Source organism: Coloeus monedula (assembly GCF_965178545.1).
Source record: "Coloeus monedula genome assembly, chromosome: 6".
Classification (NCBI taxonomy): Eukaryota; Metazoa; Chordata; class Aves; order Passeriformes; family Corvidae; genus Coloeus; species Coloeus monedula.
In genome coordinates, this window is record NC_138786.1 from 27929016 (window position 1) to 27951181 (window position 22166).

Below are 22166 nucleotides of genomic sequence, written 5' to 3' on the forward strand. Positions count from 1 at the left end.
GCCCTGTGTTATGTAAGAGGAGAGAGGGAGGGCTGTTTGTGCATGGGAGACTCTCTGGGAGGGGAGTGATCCGCGTGTCCAGGGCAGTATTGTGTTGGGACCAGGATGGAGCACAGCTGCCTCATGCCTTTCCCTCCCTGATCCACTACATCTTCTGCTCTCCATCCAGCTGGTCTCAGTTCACTTGTGTGTACCCAGGATTCAGTCATTTATCACAGTGTAGTTTGAGAGCTGCTACATAAGTCAGAGATAGGAAAGAACAATTTTTAGAAGACAGTGCTCTAGACCACAATGAAGAGTCTCATGCATTGCTATAGGATTCTCTTCTTAGCACAGACCAGTGACTAGAAGACATTGCATTCCTTCATGAATTGTGGATTGATTCAGCTTTCTGAGTAAAATCATTCACAGCAAGTTTGTTTTGTTCAGTTGTAAAGTTACAGTGTTGTTAGTTAAAAACTTGACACTAGGGCATCCAGGTTGCCTTGTGATGCTTTTTGGAACTTTAAGGGATAGTACCCTCAGGTTTGGGAGTTACTTGTGCAGGACTGAGCAAAACATAAGACATATTCTGCTGTTGAAAATATCATCTCCACTTTTCAGCTGCTTCTCTGGCCTGGAAAAGGAGAGAGTTCTTATTTGAGAGAGTCTTCCTGGTGTCTTTAATAACTCACAAATTAACTTTCCCATCCTCTGTGAACTTCACAGACCTGTCACCTGAAATAGTTGCTGAACAGATTAATTGATCCAAAAGCTGCTCTTTGCCTTTTTTCTGCTTTGCCTTGTTTCTGAGCTGTATTCCCCAGTCCCCTCAGGAGTTCCTGACTTTGTCCTCCACACTCTGGCAAATGAAAGCATCAAAGAAATGTCTGGGTAGTCCCAGGTGGCAAAGCTGAACCACTCTTCCAGCTGTGCAGGTGTTTATTATCACAGTCTGAGCTGCAACAGTTGTTTTCCTCATTGCTGCTGCTCTGTATGACATATTCCTCTAATTGCCTTCCTGGTATGCAACAGTTAATGAGGCTTGAGGATAGGATGGGAAGGAGGGGTTGAGTTTGTGGTCCTAAGAACTCAGGTGAGCAAGCCCATGCCTGGGAGGGAGTTTTTAGGGAAAGTTTCTCACTTAGAGTTTGTAGAAAAAGGCTTGGTGTGCAAGGCTGACCTGAGCAGTGTGCTGAGCATGGCTTCACTGAATAGCTGAGAAAGGAGCTTGATGGATGGGTGCATCATGATGTGAATATTTTAAATCTATTTCTATTCAAAAGGAAAGCTATGTGGAAAAATAAAATTACTTTCAGATAATTTTAGAAATGATACAAAGTAAATCACTATTGGTTTTTACTTTCTTAACTAGTCTCTGCTGTGCTCTATCTCCCTTGTTCTTTGTAATCATAGTAAACAAAGGAAGGATTATTTTGCAAGGAAGACTTATTGCTGTTTTATAGACTGTGCTATTAGCTATTCTACATGTTCATGTGTAACCACAAGAACTTAGATACAGCAATGTGGTCTACTGCTGACAAGAGTGATAACTTGTGGTAAATTTCGTAGAAAACATTACTTGAATCTTATGCATAGCAGATGTTAAATGCTTTATCAAAATAAAATTAAAGCAACAGCAGATTGGAGCTTGTTGTTGTTCTCATTCTTGTATATTTTCATATATATATATTCCTTGCGACTTTGGTGCTGTCGCCCTCTCACACAGACAGAAATGGCAGACTTTTACCTACTTTTAGCTGCTGTGGTAGTTGGGTGAGTGTTGTTCCTCTGTGTCTCTCTGTTACACATGGGTTTTGGGATTGGTACCTGATGGTGGGAAAGAGCTGTCTCAGGCCTCCAAGAGTCTTTTGCTGTCTGAAAATCTGTATGAGCTGCATTGTTTATGCATAGCTTGTAATTTCAAGTTCTTTTCCACAGCAGAACAAGGATTTTTGAAAGAAAAGTTGATATTTTAATTTTGGTTTTATAAAGAAAGTCCCTCTCCAAACAAATGTATTTTAATATTTGTGTATCCTGTTAAGGTTATATTGGCATCTTTTCTGCCCTCTGTCAAATTAGTTATTTTCTTTTACTTAGTCTATTATTTTAAGTTTCACGTAAGCTGTCATTGGTTGCTCTTTTCTTGTAGCATCCATACTTGGTATTAGCAGATGGTTTCCATAAGCCACATCTGTGACTTTATAAGGGTACTGCATCAGCAGCTTTTCCCAGATGTATTTTTCTTGAAGTTGCATGAACCAAGTTTTCTGAGTTTGATAAAGGGCAGACTTTCTAGTTTGTTAAAGCAGCAGAACTCTACATGACCCTGAGATGAGCTCAGCTGGTCAGAGCATGGTGCTGATAACACCAGGGTTGTAGGTTTGATCCTCACATGGGCCATTCCTTGAGTTAGTCTCAAGGATCCTTGTGGGTCTCTTCCAACTCAGAATATTCTGTGATGTACTAAGTGGCCACTGCTGCCCATTCCATGGAAGATTAAACTTCTACTAATGTTATATGACAATACAAATGTGCCTGTGCTCATTTAAGCCAGGAGCACAAGGTGCTACCTACTGATGGTTTATTTCCCAGAGTAAGAGGCTGTCTCTTACCTTATTGCCCATGCAAAAGCAGTTACAACAATATCATAAAACACCACCAGCAGAACCAGCTTTTGGAAGCCTTCTATTTTCTCCTAATATTTTGCATTTCCATAGAACACATTTCCTCCCAAGTTCTAAGAACACTTCATGAGTGTAGAATGTCTTGGAGCAGGGATCAGACTTTTGTATGCAGCAAAGAAAAAAGGAGGCACGATGCCATTAAATAACCTGGCTGGAGTCATGTCTTTGCTGGGTGGTTTCATTCTCTAAGACCACTTACTCTATCTGAGAGAAGTTGTAGTGTAAGGTGATGTGACTTCATGCATAGAGATCACATCTTCCCTGGGGACTGATGCAGTCTTTAGATGCTAAGTTTTGTGGAGTACATGGTGAGACATCACTACTGTGCACAGAGAATTTATGTGAGTAGGATTGGGTAGGATTTCCAGAGTTTTCTCTAATCCAGTGCTTTATGTGATCTTTAGAAAGCAGTGCACTTCTAAAATTTTACTGCCACCTTCCTATCTGTAGCATATATTTAAAAGAAAATTAGTTTTGCCCCTCTGTTTGTAAAATCTAAGGGTCTACTATAGTAGCTGCTTTTAATAATAAAAAAATAATAAAATGAAAGGTACCAAAGCAGGAAGGGTGAGACAGCACATTGCAGCATTCAGTGTCACAGCCATTTATTTGACTATGATCCCAGATTGAAGTTCTGTCCAGGTGGAATGAAGACTGACTTCTGTATCCAAATTCAGGTTTGCATAGAAAACATGGCATTTGTACAGAATTCCTCTGATGCAAAAGTCTGAATTATATTGTGTCATTGCTCAGTAAGCAGCTGTGAAATCAAGGGTGGATGAAACTGCACTGACTGGACTGTAGCTTTGTTTTAAATCCTCCTTATTTCATGCTTCCTTAAATGCTGGTGGTATGACAGATGAAAAAGGCTTTTTCCTCTCCTCTTCCCTTCTCCCCTCCATGTCTCTACATGAAAAGAAAACATCATTATTCCACAACAATTCAAAGCACTGCTGGAACATCAGGAGTATTTCTGACTTGGATTTATCAAAGAAGATGCCTCATGGTTATATCTGCACCAAATATTCATATTTTTATTGCTAGATAGTATTTGCAAAGGAGAATGGGAGAAACCACACAAGAATAATGGTAATCACTAGGACTGGTGATTTTTGACTTTCAGATTGTGTTAGGCATTATGAGAGCCAATGAAAGCTCCATGCAGTTGGGAGTAGCTTCAAAAAATTGCTTGAGCAGCATGTCTCGTATAGCAGCGTGCTGTCTTGGTGAACTCTGTGTACTTGGCTTCAGCAGAGAGTTTAGAATTATTTATAAACATCTGTTCTGAATTTGGTAGGAGGATTGCTGACCGGGTGTGCACTCCCATTTGCAAGACACAGTGAAACAGTTTTGACTTTAAAGAGAAATATCCAAAATGGTATTGAGTAATGAGAATAATGAGAAACACTGAAAATGAATCTTAGGTAAATTTACTTGATTTTTACATATACTTTATTTTTACATATTAAAAAATCCTGCATTGGCCAAAGTGAGGGTGTTCATACTACTAGCACCTCGACTTTGCCAGGTTACAGCAGCAGGTATAAGTATACAATACACTGGTGTTGTGGAGGGATGCTGTGTTTGGGAAAGTTGTGGTTGTAGGTACCTTAACTTCTCAGTAGAGCGCAGAAGCTCTAATGGCTGAAAGCTTTCACATTCTTCTCTACAATTTTTGATGGAGCAGCATGGAATCTTAGTGCTCTTCTCACTGGACCCTCGGTCTCTCAGCAGATATATCCTCAACCCGTTTGGCTGGGGTAGCATTCTCTGAAGGCTAGCAAAGCTGAGAATATGCCCTGCAGAGTTTGTTTCTTTGTTTCCGTGGCCAAGGTTGGTCAGTCACTCAAGAAGTGCAAAGATGGCAGCTTCTCAAAGATACTTCTGCCAAGGCTGCCAATAAACAAGTCAGAGACACTGTATGACATACTATTAATGGAAAAGAAAAGATAAATCTGGCTAACTGAAGTTTTCCCCATAAAATCTTTTGACTTCATGACCAAGAAATTACTTGGGCTAGATTTTCTTCCAGACTATACATAAACTGCTGGCGTGGTGATTGGTGGTGAATGGCATAGGTGTGCCATTAGATGGCACAAAGTGTCCCCAGGTACAAGAGGTAAATGTTTGCCTTACTTATCATAGTCATGGGTCACGTCCTGGAAAGTGACAGTCCAAGAGACAGCAGCAGTAACTGCTGGTATACATCCTGACACAGAAGGCTACTTTTTTTTCTAGCAGAGCCTGTGCAAGAGGGGAGGGATTGATATTCTTGACACACTGCTTTTGAGGGACTGTGTTTCAGTACAGGTTGAGGTTGGGTCTGGAGTTAACTTGGGTGGTGGGAGTTGGCAGGAAAGCATTAAGTACTTGCAATTATTACATTGCAGGGTTATTTTTGAAGCTTCTTTAAAAAATTATTTAGTAATTTTCTTAAGCTGTATATGTTGGCTTTAGTATGTTTGATTACTTTGGTGAGTACTTTGCTGGCCTCTATTTGTAGAAGCTGTTTTGTTGCGTGACACGTCTACTGCTAATGAGTACAGTATTTTTGCTTTATCACATGTACATGTTCCTAAAACAAACAGGCAACTTCTAAAAAGTCAGCTTCCTTTGTTCTCCAAGTTATTTGAGAGGGTGGAGGAGAAGCAGGGCACATTTTAGAGTGTATAAAAAAACCCAACTTCCCCCTTTCTTTCCACCCACTGTTTCCTCCAACTCTGCATACCTCCTTGCACTTCTGTGTTCTGTGTCTGAACTCATCTCACTGAGATCCAGCAAGCTGTGGAAGTGTCCCTCTCTGGGGTCTTGATCCTTCCATGATTCTTTCCCGCTGGCTAATTCTCTCAGACTGTCTTTGTCCCCGTGGGGTTGCAATAGCTTTACATGTTGGCTGCAAAAAATTGTCATAGCAACAGCAAATGGTATGAGATTTCCTTTGGGCTGCTCATGTCTTCTGGACTGCTGCAGCAGCTTAGTTTCTGTCAGGTCTCCCTTGTAGCTCCCCATTACAGCTCTGCCACTGCATTCTGTACTTGTGTCACTGTTCTGTTGCTCGGTCTGCATTTCTCTAAAGCTTTTTGTGACTGAGAAGATGCAGGTCTTTTCTGGGACAAGCACCATTAAGTGGTGTTTCTACAGCTTTGTCTTTGTACAGGCAACTTGTTTTCATGGAAAGTAATTTAGGAGAGGCATTTCCCAAACACAGCATGCATTTTTCAAGAAGTGAGGGGAAAGAGAGGATGGGAAAACTAAATGTTAGAACCCCAGTGACTTCTGAGCAGCAGAAGTCAAACGTGTTACTAGAGAAGCATACTTTGAAGTTGATTTTATTGGTAAAGAGAATACAGTTTTAATAGCCAGAGTTCTGCTGGGATGAACCATGCTTCTCACAGAGATATGATGGAACTCTCTTTATTCTCTTGTCAGTCCCATAGGTATACCCTAATTCCCCAAGCACACATAAGCAAGCTCCATGTTATTGGATCATAGCTGCTATTCACGTGGCCCTTAATAGCAAGCGACTGGTTACAGATTAATATGCACACGACTAACTAACATAAGTCTTCCTCTTTCTGTGGTCAGCATCCCCCTCCCCAACATCCTGTTGATAGTCAAGGACAGTTCACTAATATAGCTTGGATTGTGCACATATACATGTCCCTGTTCACCCAGCCATTTCTCTGCAGGTTTTCATACCTGTGGAGCAGAGCACCCATCCCTAAGGATGATGGGTTGCTTTATCATTCAAATGCAAACTGTTTCACATATGTGTAAGACTGTACTGACAAACACAGGTTTTTCTGAGAGAGCTTTTGCAGTATTTGTAATCTGAAGTTCAGGTCAAAATATCTAGAACAGCTGTGAGTCTGTTTTTCCTCCTTGGCTTTAGTTAGGAAACTGCTTTCTTTTCCAAAGTTCTCTGTTTTGTACCTAAATGAAGCATGATATAAACACGTTTTTGCAGGGAGTTCAAACACATAGTCTGTAGAGCTGGTGGCAGCTACAGGTTGCTTTGTTTATGCTCCCTCGTCTCTGGCTGTAAGCTGCAGCAGAAGGGAGGGGTCTCCATTCCCACCACCACGTGTTCCTGCCCTTTCTGTTGCTTTGGCTCATCACGTTGTGTGACCACTGTGCTCAGTGCTCTGGAAGGGCTTGCAAGTCCTGTGACACCTTGATTCTTTATTTTGGTGTGGGGCTTTTCCTCTGATCTCAGCTGATCTGAGTCATTGCATGGGTGTGTGATTGCTAGAAAGTAGAAACACATGTGGGAGGTTGGAGCAGCAAAGAGAAATTGCCTCTTTCAGCAGCAGTCTGGAGTTAAGATAAAAGTCTAGGTGCTGTGACTATGCACCCAGAGTACGGGGAGATTTTAGTTCTGTCTTTGTTTCTGGTGGTTTTCTTGTTTTGTGAAACTCAAACGAAGGTACTTGATTGCTACATAGAGCTTTATGTCTGCATAACGTGGAATCCTTTATACCCTCAGCTAAAAGGTGACAGTTTCATTTTGTGTTGTTTGTATTTTACTGGGTTTATGTTTATTTTAACATAAGTAGATGTGTAAATATGAGTATAAAATTTTCTATATCCAGAAAATTTTTGTATCTCAAAGATTTTATGTTTGGGATTTCTTCTTTAATCTTTAGTAAGACTGTAGCCTGTGAGAGCATCAGTCTATAAGAAGCCACAGAGTAAAGTCACTTGTTTGTAGGATTATATGTAACACATGTGGACTGAAGGCAGTGAGTTTCATGTAACTACTACAGCTTGGGTTGAGAACACTGTTTGTTGTTGAAGTTGCCTTACTTCTGCAACTAGAATACCCTGGCATTTAAAATGATTAAAAGCTTTTCCAGATTTCAACCGTTTGAGTACAAATGTTGTATTCATGAATGCTTGCCTGAGACTAGATTTCTTAAAATTATTTTTAAGCTTCACCCAGAGCAGTTCAGCTGCTGCAGGAGATAAGGTTATGGGGAATTATGTTTTAAAATGTATAAAAGCTACTTAGAGGGACCTTTTATTTGAATTCCCCAATTGATTTTAAAATTTGAAATCTTATGTGGGTCACATCTCAATCTACCCCTTTCTACCCAAGTTCTAAATAATTAAAACTCTTTAACATGTTCAGTGAAGACTTGTAATAGCATAGCAGGTAAAAGTTTTAAGGAATCTGCTTTCTCTGAACTTGAATTCTCTAGTGTTGACCAAATCATGCTTGCATCATCCCCTTAAATAAAAAAACCTCACTGTGTGAGTATTGCTTTAATAAGTTGAGCTCAGTGTTGTCCAAGTCACAAATGAAGCCCAGGAATGGGACCTGAGAACAAGGTCTTCTCTCTGGTTTATTTTCAGTAATCTGTTTGCTCATCTCGTGCCCAGGAAGAAACACTGGTTTAATTGTGAAGTGTACAGGTAAACTTGCATTAGACATTGGAAGAACTGACAAAAAGAGCAGGATTATGTACCTTTGGAGCAGAGATATCAGCCTATGACTAGCTACAGTGCAGTAGGAGAAGGGACACGAGACCTGCAGAGCAGCTGAAGACTGCCCTGGGCAAGATGGGCATGATAACAGTGAGAACACATAGCACATACCTGTAGGGAATGACATGTGTGCATAGGAGGGGAAGGATAGGAACTCGATGAACGATTTAGGCTGATAAAACTGGAGCATTAAGGACTGAAAATTAAGGATGCTCATGGGATTGAGAAGCAGGGTAAGACCAAGATCATGCTTAGGCACTGAAGGAAGAGTATGTGTAACCAAAGCAAGCTCTCTCCTAAAGGATCCCTCTGGTTTTCTGTCTTCTGCTGTTCTTAAAATATTGTGAAATTCTGTCAAAATGTTTCATTGCCTCTTAAATCAGATCTGCTGTATGGTGTAATTGTCAGCTTTGTCCAGTAGCTCACCTGGCAGAGATTTGTACATGAATATGTAAGTCACCTAAGTAACTTACACTGGAAAGCATTTGCTTGTCAAAATATCTATAAAAAACCACATGTCCAGGTTAAATGCATCAGTTGCACATTTCCACATAGGTATTCACAGCCTGTATCCTTAGGCACTGTTCCTTGTTTGTTTGTTCTTTGGGGAGCCTGATGAGGCCTCTGTTCTGTACTCAGCTGTACATAACGCAACATTTGGTGCCCAGCTGCACATAATGTGTTTCCCTTTCTGTTGGGATCTGACATAGGGCTTGGGTGATTGATGTGTTGAGCAGCTGAACACTCACAGCTTAACTAAAATCTCTGGGAGCTGTGCTTGTATTTTCTATGTGAAGTGTCACGTGTAAGTATGTACTACAGGAAATACCAAGTTCAGCCTGTTACCTGAGGAGGGTACCTCAAAAATCAGTAATGTGAAGCAAGAGACTTTACGGTAAAGCATTAATTCTATCTGCAAGAGGGAGCAGCTGTGCTCAGGAATGTGCTTAAAACCTCTTTATGCTTGGAAAGTTCAAATGCTGCAGTGATGGTCTTCGTGGAAGTCTTAAGTGTCCTAAGGCATTGTTTTGAATGCTGTTTTGGTACAGAAAGCATGGGGTAAAAACTGAGAAGTGGAGAGACCCAAAGGCAAGGCGTGTTGTGCTTTGTGCCACCTGGCAGGTAGAGCCCTCAGTGAAGGCAGATTGTAATCGGTGGGGGACTAAATACTTCTGCACACATGTAAAGCAGTCTGTCAAAGATCTAGGGCCATGAAAGAGCAGTTGTCAGCTGGGTTTGAATTTTCTAACTCTTATTTTATCTGACCTAGTTTTTAGCTGACCTCATGATACAGATCCAACTGAAGATCAGGAGATCTAATACATCTAATCTCAAATGACAGTGTGTCTTCACCTTAACTTTTAAAAAAGTTTGACAAAACTGCACTAAGGACAAAATTGTTTTTATTGGCGGGGGGGAGAGAGGGGGTTGGGGTTTTTTTTCTTTGTCCGCATCCTTTTTTCATTCTTTTCTAATATGATTCATTTTGGATGTGAAAGTTGTCTGTTGTAGCTAGTCATAGCTGCTTCCAGTGAGAGATTTAGACAGTATATATGAGTGCACAGTCCTTTGCACTTTAGAAGCAATCCTGTCCATTTACATTTCAGGACATTTTTTTGGTTTTACTGTTTGCTTGGCTTTTATTTGTTTTCTAAATAGTACTTTTTGATGACTACAACGGACGCTTTGGATTAAGTGGTAAAAATCAGACAGTGCAACCTAAGGACTTTTGTGGCTCACAAGTCTGTGACATTGATCCCTACTCCACAAAGCATAGCCAGTCTACCAGTACTCCACTCTACTTCCTTGTAATTTAAAGCAACAACTCTTAAATAGAAATAAAATCTTAATTATGTATTTAGGAAAAACACTTTGAATCTGTTTAATCACCACAGTCTTAAGGGTTTTTTAGTCCCTTGCTGTTGAGATACTTGAATGCAGATCTGCAAATGCTATTTCATGTCGCAGTCTTATCTGTGTATATCTGAATTATCTGTTTTATAGTTCTGATTTGCAGTTTGCTTAAGTAAACATAAATTTCCGAAGTTTAGAAATTTGACATGCACCTTTCAATTTCTTTATATTTTCAATGCATTTTTAAAATATGTTCTGTTTCCAGAGAGAGAGCAGAAGGAGAAAGAGTGATTGTAGAAGTTGATGACAGAGTGGCGAAAGTCAGAAATATAAAGGTATACTTTTTGTTATCTTCTCTTTCCCATATAAGGATCCTGATATCTTGATAATTTTCTCTGTTTGCTTGGCTATTGGATCATTCTAATAGAAATATTAAAGGAGAGGTTTAAACCAGCACAGCCCTAGAATTACTGCAACAAAAATGTGGGGAAGGATTGTTTTGATTTGGGGTTAGTTCATGGGTTTTGGGGGTTTTTTTGAGAGGGGATGTAACTGGTAGTTGTATGTTATATTTGTCTAAGCTGCTGCAGTCCTGTTGCATGCTATCATTCGAAGCTATTAGTAAACTGTTTAGGATTTTTTCATATCTTACTGTTACTAACACCTGGATAATTTCTTTCCCTGTATCTCTCCTCCTTTCATATTTCCCTTCAGAGTGCAACTGATTTGCATGAAATAGAGCAGAAGGTGTAAAAGCTACACTTCAGGCCTTGGTAAAAGACCAAGAGCTATAAGAATAAACTGAGTGTAGCCATCACCTTCCTTGAGAGCTCTGGAGCCTGCATGCTTTTTTTCTGCTTAAGTTAGTGTGAATGTCGAGGTTATTACAAAGTTACCAATTAGATAAAAATTACATGTATATGGTGTTAATTTTGTATCCTGTTTTGACTCATTACTCTCCTCCTTTGAGTGTTCATAAGCTTCTCTCTTTTATTATCCATCACTTGGGCAAGATTATATAGAAAGACTTACACAGTTCCTTTAATTTTAGTAATTGTCGACTGTTGTACTAGAAAGGTTTCACTGTCATTGTTACTAGCCCATAAAGGTTAAGTTTGGACTGTGCAGTCCCAGTGACAGAAGCATTGGCTTGCAACCATGACAAAGCAAAGGGGAAACTGTGGAAGACACCTTCAACTATGCAATGGGAAAATTGTTTTTGTCTTATCATTTGGGGCCTCATTTCTGTGATGTAGCTCTCTGTGAAACAGAAGAATTTCAGAGAAATATCAAAAGGGTTGTAAAGCTTTCCTGCCAATACACAGAATTTATAAAGATTAGCTGAATTGCATCTATTGTATGTGTCTTGGAGAACCTTAGCTGTAGTAAATGAACCTTTCAGTATAAATGCTCTAGCAGATTTCTCATGGATGTCTCCACCTCACTCTAAGCACCAAAGAAAATTTACTAAAGAGGTTAAACTTTTTGCCATTCCTTTTCCACAATACAGATACTGATAAACTTCCCATTAGCTTGGAAAATGGTTTTTTTTGGGTCAGCTTCAGAGTGACTTGGTCTTTCTGTCTTTTTCCTTTTATTGTAAGGTTGACAATAGGCTTGATAGCAGTTGGGACTCAAGAGAAAAAACTGTGGCCTTCAGCTTTGACTATTGCTACTGGTCAGTTGATCCTGAAGATCCAAAGTATGCATCGCAGGAAACGGTGAGTGATGCTTCATGTCCATGTTCCCACCCCATTTTGTCCTTCCAAATCACATCTTTAGGAAGATAATGAGCTGTAGAGTACATGAGATCTCCTTTTCTATTCTGCCCCCTCTTTTCATTATTTTGTTTGTAATGCCACAGTACTCAGTCCTTTTGCCTAAAGTAGCTGCAGTGGGAATGCAATACCCTTGTTTGTCAACGAATGCACACTTTCATTAGACGTGTTAAATTTGGTAGTGATCATTAATGGTGGGGATCTGAGGACTCTATCTTAGAAATGAGAATTTTTTTCAGGAGCAGGTATCAGGATCTAGAGGGAGAAAGCTCTGAAAGAAAGTAAGAGTGTTGAGGTGATTCTTCTGAGAGGATCAACAGTGAAGTAATCACATCTTTAATGGAAAGAAAATTTTAATTATACTATATTGTTCAGAGATATTTTCCTTGATAAAGCATCAGAAATCTCTTGTAACTAATGGAGACTACTCCCATCTTGAGATCCAAGCTTTGGTTGATTGACTAAAAAAGAAGATTGAAGGATTTGGTATTAAAATAGAATGTTATTACAACTCTGTTAATAAACAAGGGGTTATTAAATCTACAAATAAATATGGTGCACAGCAAAGCTATCCAAATGCTTCATTATACATGCATACAATCACATATTTTGGCATTAAAATCAGTTTTTACTGCTGTTTTGTCTTCAGAATTATACAAATTTCTTTTTTGTCTGTTTTCAGTACAGCTGTTCTTGAAATTTTGACCTGTATAATTCTGTTGTTTTTCACAGAAATTATCATTTAAGACCAAGTTAGTCCTGTAAAATTTGTATTTCTGGTAGTGATGAGCACAGGATTGTTTTTACTTTTGGGAGTCAATATTTGAAAAACTGTCACTTTTGGGAATTACAGAACTGTAGGTGAAATTCTTGGCTGTGCTTCATTTCCTTCTTGGTACAGTAGTGTGGAAGATGCTTTGGGAACTTGGGAAGTGTATTTAGTGTTTAAAAAAGAAAATTGTCTTTCTAAAGTACTTGGCTCTAGGTAAACTTCTATTTTAGGGATTACAAATAGCAATTCCTTAAATGTTGAACTGTTTGGGTTCCCCCCAGCTCTGCTTCTATTTTCTTGTTTGTTTTGATTGTGTGTTCTTTGTGAGTTTCTCACATAATACAAGTAGAAGCTTGCTTCTTAAAACTGTTGACATTATAGTTGGCTTTCTAGCTGGAATGGTTTAGCAGATGAAATGCTGATAAATCCAGCTTGCCAAGTCAGTTTTAGCTCTACTCTGTGAGAAAAATTATCAGAAGTGCCAAATGGAAAATACAAATATTGGCTACAAAAGTTAAGTTTTTGTTCTTGTTGTTATTAAATACAAGCGTGACTGAAAAAGAATGTAAAATGCAATGTAAACAGTGCAGCTTCCTTGCTGGGGTTGAGTAGGTATTTCAGACGCTGTGGAGAGCTTTGTGTTATCATGCAATACAGTTTTATCTGATAAAAACAGTGAGGGAGAAACATGAACTCCTGGGCCATAGAAAATTGAGAAATGGGCAGTAGTTTCTTTACTTGTGTCTGATGCTGACTGAAAGGACATCCGGGGCTGCACTGTGTAACTGCTGGGTTACTGAGCCTTAGACAGATGTCTTACAGGAGTTAAGAAAAGTTAGAAGATGGACTGGTGTTTGGAAAGGCCTGGAGTCAGGTGTGAATTTCTTCCGCTTTTTGCCTCTCTTTGTGATTGTAGAACCAGTAAAATGTACTTCAAATGTCCTTGAGAAGAGGCTGCTGGAATACTACAATCTTACCGTGCTTTTGGGCATTTTTCTGCCTTCTTACACTGTGTGAACGAATTTATTGTACTAATGCCATGTTTGGAATCATTGCTTCAGTGCTGAGCTGACAACAATGATGTTATCAGCAGCCAAAGGAGGTTCAGTAGCTCTGTCATCCTGTAAAAGCTTTCTTTCATGAGCTGACCTTGGATTACTTTTCCCTTGAAGATGTCCTGCCAACTGTTATCATATGTGATTGGTGTATTGGTTGAGGATGAAAAGTAGATAAAAGTATCTGTCTTGAGGTTCATTTTTGTAGGATGCTGTCTTTTAGTAAACTTTTTTTTTCCCTGTAGATGGATGTATAAAAATCAAGTCCTAACAGTTTCTTTGGTGAAGGATTCTGTAACTGTGTAACAATGGGAGGGCTGCAAATCCTAGTGTTCAAGTAGGATTTTAAAGATACAAATCTGCTTCTCTGGATACTTCTTACAGTTTCTTCCAGATGTTAGCATTGTACATTTCAGGTTCCTGTCTCTTGCACTGCAGAGATGTGTACATACAATACATTTTATTCCCTTTATATTTGGATCAAATATTTCACAGGCACTTGTAGGAGGCTTAAGCCACACGTGTAAGTACTTTCAAATTTTTGGACGATGAGTTTGGATTTATTGTTCTGTTTTTAAAGACTGTTCTTTCTCTGCCACCTGTGCTTTACTGTATTTTCCAAAAGGGGAATGCATGTTGCCCACCTTGTATGTTTTTCCTAATACATTAAAAAAATGGGGAAAGTATTTTTTCACTTTAACTTGGGAAGAGCAGACCTTGCAATACAGTAAACTGAGGAGGAACTGGACCAATTTAGTAAAATCTGTAGTGTTCATGTGACAGATTATATGCCTTTACTTTTATTTTTTTAATAGCACTGAAACCAGAAGGGCTTTTCCCTTCAAAAGGCTGGACCAAATAGTCAAATATATGAATTAGTTTTAAGAAATGTTATTGTGTACATATTTTTTAGGGCTGAATTTAAAAAAATAATTCTTGTATCACAATATATATACAAGCTTCCTTGACTGACATTACAGAAATAATGTAAGCCACCTTCTGAAAAGAGGAAAGTTTGCTAAATTAAAAACAAAGCTGATTTTGACTGCTGGAAGAAGAACCCATCACTGCTGATGTCTGGGAAACAGGCTTCTTAGCAGATGTAACCTGTTGGATAGTGATTGGTTTTGGAAGATGTCTTCAGGAACCCATAGATGGTCTACTGTTATTTATGATTATTCTCATCTGAAACATTTGAGGAACTAGATATGAGCCAGAGTTCTGGTTTCTTTATTTCTCTCCTAACTGTGGTTAAATATGAAGCTATACAGTCTTTCTAATGATCATCCAGTTGTTTATAACCTTCATTTAGAAGTCCAGTATAAGTGATCTGAATTCTTAGATTGCCTTTAGAAGTTGCATAAATTCTTCGCGAAATACAAGATTTTTGAAATGGGTCAGCTATACAAGCATTATTTCATTTTCCAAATAAGCTGAATTTTACAATGTGACCTGTGGATTTTAGGTAGCCACTTTGGACATCCTTGGGCCTGTTGCTTTTGTTCTCTCACTGGGCAGTTGAATACTGTTTGTGTTGATACTGAGCTGAGGCTTTCATCCTCTTTCACAGATGAGTGATTCTACCTTCTCACTTTAAAGACAATTTTTTTTTTTCCTAAGTGTATTTGTTGATGTATAAGCAGAGTAGAGAAAGGAAGAGTTATTGGGTAAATCAACCAGACCTATCAGCCACCAAAGGAAGAGGGAAAGGAAACAGACCTGCTAAATCCTTCTAAGTAGGGAGAGATGAACCAGGCACCAGGGTTACAGGGCAGAGAGAAAGAAAGATCAAAAACTCATGTGGGACCAGAGAAACAACAGGTGACAAATAAATATGAATTAAGGAGAGGGACAGAACATTTGATGGGCAGAGTATGAAGTGAAAAAACAAAATTCTAAAATATTACAGGCATTTAAGAGAAAAAGGTCATGCACGGGTTTCTTATCCTAACTCTGCAATTTGTTACATGCATTTTCCATGGCTGTAAAAGAGTGCATGTTTCTCCAAAACACTACTGTCAAGATACAGTTATAGTCTTAATAAAACAGCCCTCCACCCCCAGGAAAACCAAATTCAAGCAAAAAAAACCAACAAAAGCCCCACCAAACAAAAAAACCCAAAAGCACAAAATACTGAGGTGATGTTCCTTTTCCTGCCATTTTTAAGACAAAGTTTAGATTTCCTCTCTCACAGGTTGCTGCAGAGTTAGTTCAGCCTCACAGAGGGAAAATGCTGATTGTCTGCACCTGGGCCTTACTGCTTGCAAACAATGAAGTAGTTTCACCGTGGCTCCCTGTATTCTTGAACTACGGCTTTTTTGGGAGGTGATTCTGATTTGGTCCAAAACCATCTTTAGTAAAGGGGGGCATTTTGTGTGATTATTGCTTCCGTCCTACTCCCTTCCTCCCCAGATGTCTTCAGGAACCTGTGCATAGTTCAGGATTGTTTTCCAAAGACAATGTTGGAAATCCATCACTCTTTGCCCATTATACAACTATGGGACTATCCTTTACTAGAGATTCATGACATATTTCCATTTTGCAGTAAAAATGCTGTGTGCTAATGTTATTATAATGTTATTTAGGGTTATAGCTTTTATTCTTACAGGTAGACTCAGGCTTGCTGATTCTTTCTGCTGGTTGAATGTAAAAGTTAATATATAAGTGCTGTGAGACGTTTATAGTTGTCTCAGAAACAAACATCCAAATTTAAACTTACTCAAATTTTTGTCTGGCATAGAACAGCATGTTTCAATCTTTTGAGCTTCCTTTGTAAAACCTAAAATAGCTCTTACTAAATGTTTCCCCAAATCTCTTTTAGCTCCACTAAGCAAAGGAGAATGTTTAAAAATGTTGTGAAACTGCTCATTTAGATCCTACTGACAAAAAAATCTACTTCAGCTTGATCTAATGCAAGCACAGTTAAGCAAAATGGTAAGGGTATTTTGCAGCAGAGTATTCTTGAGGAACACAGGAACACATGCAAGCATTAAGTATTCTTGTAGCTGCTACAGCTTCAGTCCTCAGCTTCCCTGCAGCTGTCCTTCCCGTCCGGTATTGTGCACACACAGTGACCGCGGTGGGCAGACTGAGCCACAGGATGTGCCAGCAGGTATTTACACTCAGAGTTACCATAGATAGCTGATGTGGAGCAATCTGTTCCTTTTGATAATAGCAGTGTGTTCCATGACTAATAGGCTTTGAATGGTAGATACCATGAAACCCGGAAAAGTGTTTAAGTTCCCAACCAGCGCTGATTTCAGTGGGATCCAAAACTCCAACTGGGTTTTCTTGAAACACTTTCTGTAGCTTAGTTTTTTGTACATTAGTGCAGTAGTTAAATGGAGATGATAATGTTTATAAGGGAAATAATAATTTAGACTTCAAAAATTTTTCCTCAGTCTTCCTAAAAAGTTAAATAAATTGTGTTCATATTGGTCAAGGAATTTACATTTCTGGGCTTGACCTGGCAAGTGTTTTATTTTGGTTTGACACAGTGTATTGTGCTTATGCAGGTGTGAATTTTCCTTCAGTGTCTCTCTGAATATTATCATTTTCACTAAGACTGTGACACTCAATGGCCCTTCTCAGATATATTCATTAAAGCCCTTGACCAAAAGGCTGTGGCCAAAGAAAAATATAACTGTCTTTGGGGTATATCTAAGAAATTTAGGAGTGCACAGAGGTTAAATAGCTGAGTGATGACACACTCTTGCATTTTTTTTCCCTGAAGAATTACATAGTGTTTTTTAAGAGAAGTATCTGCCTATCAAAGAAAAGTATTGTTTTCAAGATTTTGTTATGGATTTCCCTGTATGTGGAGATTGCACTGTGATGTGTCACATGTGAAGAGTATTATCTCAATAAATCAGGATGGTTTTACAGTGAGGAAGTAGTAAGGGTATGAAAACAAATCTTATTGCAAATCTAGTAGCTGCTCCTAATTTCTTGGCCTTCTCACCCTGCACCTTCCTATTCTTCAGCACTGGCTTGCTAATGTAAGTGAAAGAGTAACAATGATCCTTTTTTGGTGTACTTCCACTCTGCATTTGAACCATTGGGAGTTTTACAAGATTGTTCAAAAGCAAGACATGTTCAATTAAAAGTTGTTTATTTCTAAACTTTGTATAGCAAGTAACACAGGCTCTCTTTGCCTGTCTGTCCATTCCATATATGTGGCTAGGAAGAGCTCCTTTCTCTTCAAACATATTATCTAATCATTTCCACTATGTCTTTGTTTATAAATATATTAATTGGAAAAAATTATTCTGTATTCTGAAGGCAGAAATGGGGGCCACTGATGGCTCATGTGATAGAATACATATGAGCCCTGTAAAGAGTTTTTTTAATTTCCTATTTGTTTAAAAAGTATCCTAAGTGCTTTCCATCATGTCTGGCTTCCCAGCATAATTGGGTTTTATGCTTCTTCTAGCTAAGAAAAGTAGTTGGGGAAGGGGGCAGACAGGCAGTTTTTTTAGTTGCTTGTCAGAGTGTGACTGAAAAGTGAATAAAGAAACAGATGTTTAAGATGCAAGGTTTCTAATATGGCACTAGGGGGGGCTTGTTTTGGGTTTGTTTTTTTCTTTTTTTCCCAAGGAATTTGTTTATTTGTTTTGCTTGTTAACAGAAAAAGCTTAGAAAAGTTACATAACAGTATTGTTTGGAAGGAAAATATTGCAACATACTTTCCAACTCTTCATCAAATTAAGTCATTGTATTCCTTCCTTTTTTATTTTTTTTTTTTAAGTGCGAACATAGTCATGTTCTGAAGAACTTTACCTGAGAGACCTTTCCTCTCTAAGCTGAGTTTGTTACACTTCCATGCCTCTGTGCTTTCCCTGCGAGATTCAAGTTTTAAATTGTCTCGTCAGTTATCAGGACAAAATCAAAATCTGTTATCTGTCATATGAGCCTAATTATAAAAAAATATAACACAGTGAAGTTCTAATTTAAATGTCTTGAAAAATTCTTCAGTTTGTTTTCTCTCTGTACTCTCCCCCTCCTTGTCTTGTAAAAGAAGGGAGAAAGAGAAGGCAGCAGCAGCTGTGGGTGTAAATGGCATTTTCGCAAGAAATACTTGAAAAGCAGTAAGCATTCCATCCACAAGACTTTTTTTTCTCCAATCCAGAGTGAGACAGAAGTGAAAAGGAGAGTGTGCTATAAGAAAAAGGCTTTTTGTGCCTTTGGATCAGTATATAGCGAATTTTGATGGAGGCAGTAAAGCCGCCATGAGTGCATGTTATAGATCTTCTGCCAGCAGCACAGCTGCTGTGTTCAGTTTGTGATGGAATAAGGTCATTCTTTCTGACTATACCAAGACTTCTTTGCTGAAAACTTCTCTGGAAATTATTGTGAATAATTCCAAACTTCAAAGCAGGCTTTGTTGGAAGACAAATAAGAATCAAGTTGATTTTCAATTTATTGAGGCATTGAATTAATTGATAGAAATAGTTATATAGTTGTATACATTCATAGGCAACTATAATCTAATGCAGCTATGTTTCAAATATGAAGCCTAAACAGGAGTACACAAGAAAGGATTAAGCTGAGGGAAAGCAGTAAACTGTTTAACAGACAATGAAACGAGACATTTTCTGATTGTTCAATCTGCTAATGCTCATGCTCACTGATTGTTTCCCTGCTAGGCACTGACCATTGCTTACTAGATATATGGAGCACATTGTTTATAATAGGCAGTCAGTATAATTCACTAAATAATATTAGAAGGATCTGTAAGTACCTTCAGCAACTTAAAAGAAAAAAAGAATGAAGTTCTTTGAGTTGTCAGATTTTGTCCATGTTTGCAGTGAACCTGCACATTCATGGTCTGAGTTGCTTCTACAAGCCTTGTGATTTTTGCATATCTCACATGTGAAAACAAAATCTTGTATAATGATCTGCAAACTTTCTGAAGTCATCTGCAAAATATGCTTATTTGGATGGATGATTTTTTTTTCCTTTTTAAATTAGCTGTTGTTAAGATGTGAGATACAGATGTTTTTAAGAAAAAAATCTTTTATATAGATCAGCTGTATGTGGATGTTGATTGTTCTTTCTTACTTACAGATGGACATTCACAGTTTAAATTCCTCTATGTAATCACACCACAGTTTTTCCTCCATGTTCAGAAAATAGTGGCATATTTTTCCTTCTTTTAATCTAGTGTAAGAACTAGTCCATACTCTTTCTCTTTTGCAAATGGGTTCCCTTATTAATCTGTAAGAATTTCCACAGCATGGCTACTCACAGAAGGGGAGGTCATGTTCATGGTGCTTCCAAGGTCGCAGATTTGTCCAAGATTAGTCTTTAACTTGAAGTGTTTTTTCTCCAGTCTTATCAATGCTATGTGAATAACTTCAGTTAGACTCATCTTTTGGCAGCTGAAATTACTGAAAAATTAGTCTAAACTTCAGCTAAGTCTCCAAGATCATGTAAGTCTGTGAGTTCTATAGTCACTGGATAGAAGGATGTTGATAGACTTTTGCTGGGAGTCTGGGCCAGTTTGGAGATTTGATTTTCTGGGTGTGAGGCTTTATTTTCTTTCAGCGGGCAGCTGGAATATGAAATATTTTGTTGGGTAGGATTATGCTAGCACTGAATAGTGAGATGTGTTTATTGCAACAGCTGTGATCAAGTTCCACACAGCCAGTTTGTTTATCTCTGAAAATGAGCCGTGTTTCTGACGTGTTGGAGGCATGAGATTGGACTTGCATGCATAAATAGCTGAAGTCTGATAAACCTAAACAATATGCATGTGTCCAGTTTCACTGTTTATGAAAGTGTTTGGTATGAACAGCAATTGTTCCTTTATATTATAGCAAAAAGCAACCTTTCCCTATTTTGTAAGTTTGTGCTCACTTTATTTGTCTTCAATAGTAGCTGACTTTTATATTTTTCTGTTAACTAAGGTGATATGCCTCAGGGAGATATGTGTGTGTGGCCTTCAACACAAACTGAATGAATCATCATTTTGGCTGTATCTGAGCACCTGCATGTTGACTCCCTATTCAGCTTTGTTTTTAATCAACAAAAAAGCCTGCCCTTGAGACCTTGTACATGAAAAGCAAAATTAACATCTACATTCAGTTGTGGCTTTTCTGACAAAGTAGTTTCTGATGGCAGTTCCTCTGTGTTGTGTAAGACAGAGTGAAGGTGAATAATTTTATTCGCCTAAATTAATTCAGCCTAGAAGCGCTTACAAGTATCTTCAGAACATCAAAACCAAAATTCTGAGTGTCAGTTTAGGTTTCCTTACCCTCAGATATACACACCAGTATGGGTAAGTTGTCACTCTTTGTAGCTTCAGTGTTACAATGTTAGGACATTCTAATCTGAAGGAGGGGAGATGATGTTCTGTATTTTTAGATTCGCAAATGTATTTTGAGGGATGTCTTACCAGATTACATCACTGTCATGTGAAATAGATGATTAATAAATTTTGGAGTGGACCATTTGAATCAATCCTTGCTGGATAGGTCATACTCCTGAGATGCTGAATGGTAATGAATGTTTTTCTCCATTGATTGGAGGGGGTTTTTTGTGTGCCTGTAAGAATTTACTGCTTTCAAATTACACCTAATAGCGTTAAAACAGGTCTCAGCTTCTGTTCTGTCATTATTACAAGTGCTTTCCGTTTTCAGCTATCCCTTTCCTATACACACATATGTGAGTTAGAGCGTGTACATGGATTGTATCATCAATAGTTAGTGCTTTTATGGTGTTACTGGCAGGTTTTCTTGTGAAGAGTCAAGTCTCTCTAAAGAGCATGCGCCTCGTCCCATCCCACGTGACAGACCTGCATATAAAACACCAGGTCTGAAAAATTATTCTAATAAACTATTAAGATCCAGATCAGAATGCATTAAAGTGGTCTAAATTTTTTATGTTTATGGATTTTTATTTTATTATGATTTCATAGATAAAGGTGCATAATTAGCCTTCTCTAGTTAGTGTTGGAGAACTGGAGAGAGAAAATGGTAGGGAATTGTTTATTCAATGTAAAGTAGACATACTTTCAGGGAAGCTTATATTTGTCATTTTCAGATGTTGTTTTGAAGAATTGCCTACATCTCTGGATTTTGTTTCATTTGGAATATGACTAAAAAGAAGAGCCCAAATTGGTGCAAGACTGCTTTATGCTTTTTGGTTTGGTAGCTCAAATTTTCTGAATCCATAAACGTTCTGCAAGTTTTGTCTAGATCTTGATTTTAATAAAAGATCTTTCATGGTATGTTTAAACTGGGCTTCAGTAATTCATCATCCATGAAAGAACCAATTGCTTTGGAGAGGAACAGAACAAAGGGAGGAGACATGTCTTGTGTTAGGTTTTGCTGAGTGTGTCTTGTAATGATAGCAGAAAGTGAATTTGAGTAACTGTTTATAGATTTAGGAATGAATAAACACTCTTTTGCTGGAGCATCAATGTGGAAAGCTTTATGGGTAAAATACATGTTGTAATCTTCATTGCGGAAAAATGAAATTTACTGATGGATTTTAAAAGTCAAAAACCTCTGAGCAATGGTTCAGTCTTTTGAAGCAAGCCCTTGTGGGACAG

The 22166-nt window shown here is 38.3% G+C and overlaps 1 protein-coding gene across 1 annotated transcript in view; it reads left to right on the forward strand.

The window, feature by feature from the left end:
* Positions 1 to 22166, forward strand: part of STARD9 (StAR related lipid transfer domain containing 9) — a gene marked incomplete at its 5' end in the record, with an annotated part of 99635 nt that overhangs the window by 3450 nt on the left and 74019 nt on the right. Inside the window, 2 exons of the mRNA XM_082282933.1 lie at positions 10273 to 10342; positions 11612 to 11728. Of these exons, the coding sequence (XP_082139059.1) occupies positions 10273 to 10342; positions 11612 to 11728 (187 nt within the window). The remainder of the gene's footprint in view (positions 1 to 10272; positions 10343 to 11611; positions 11729 to 22166) is intronic.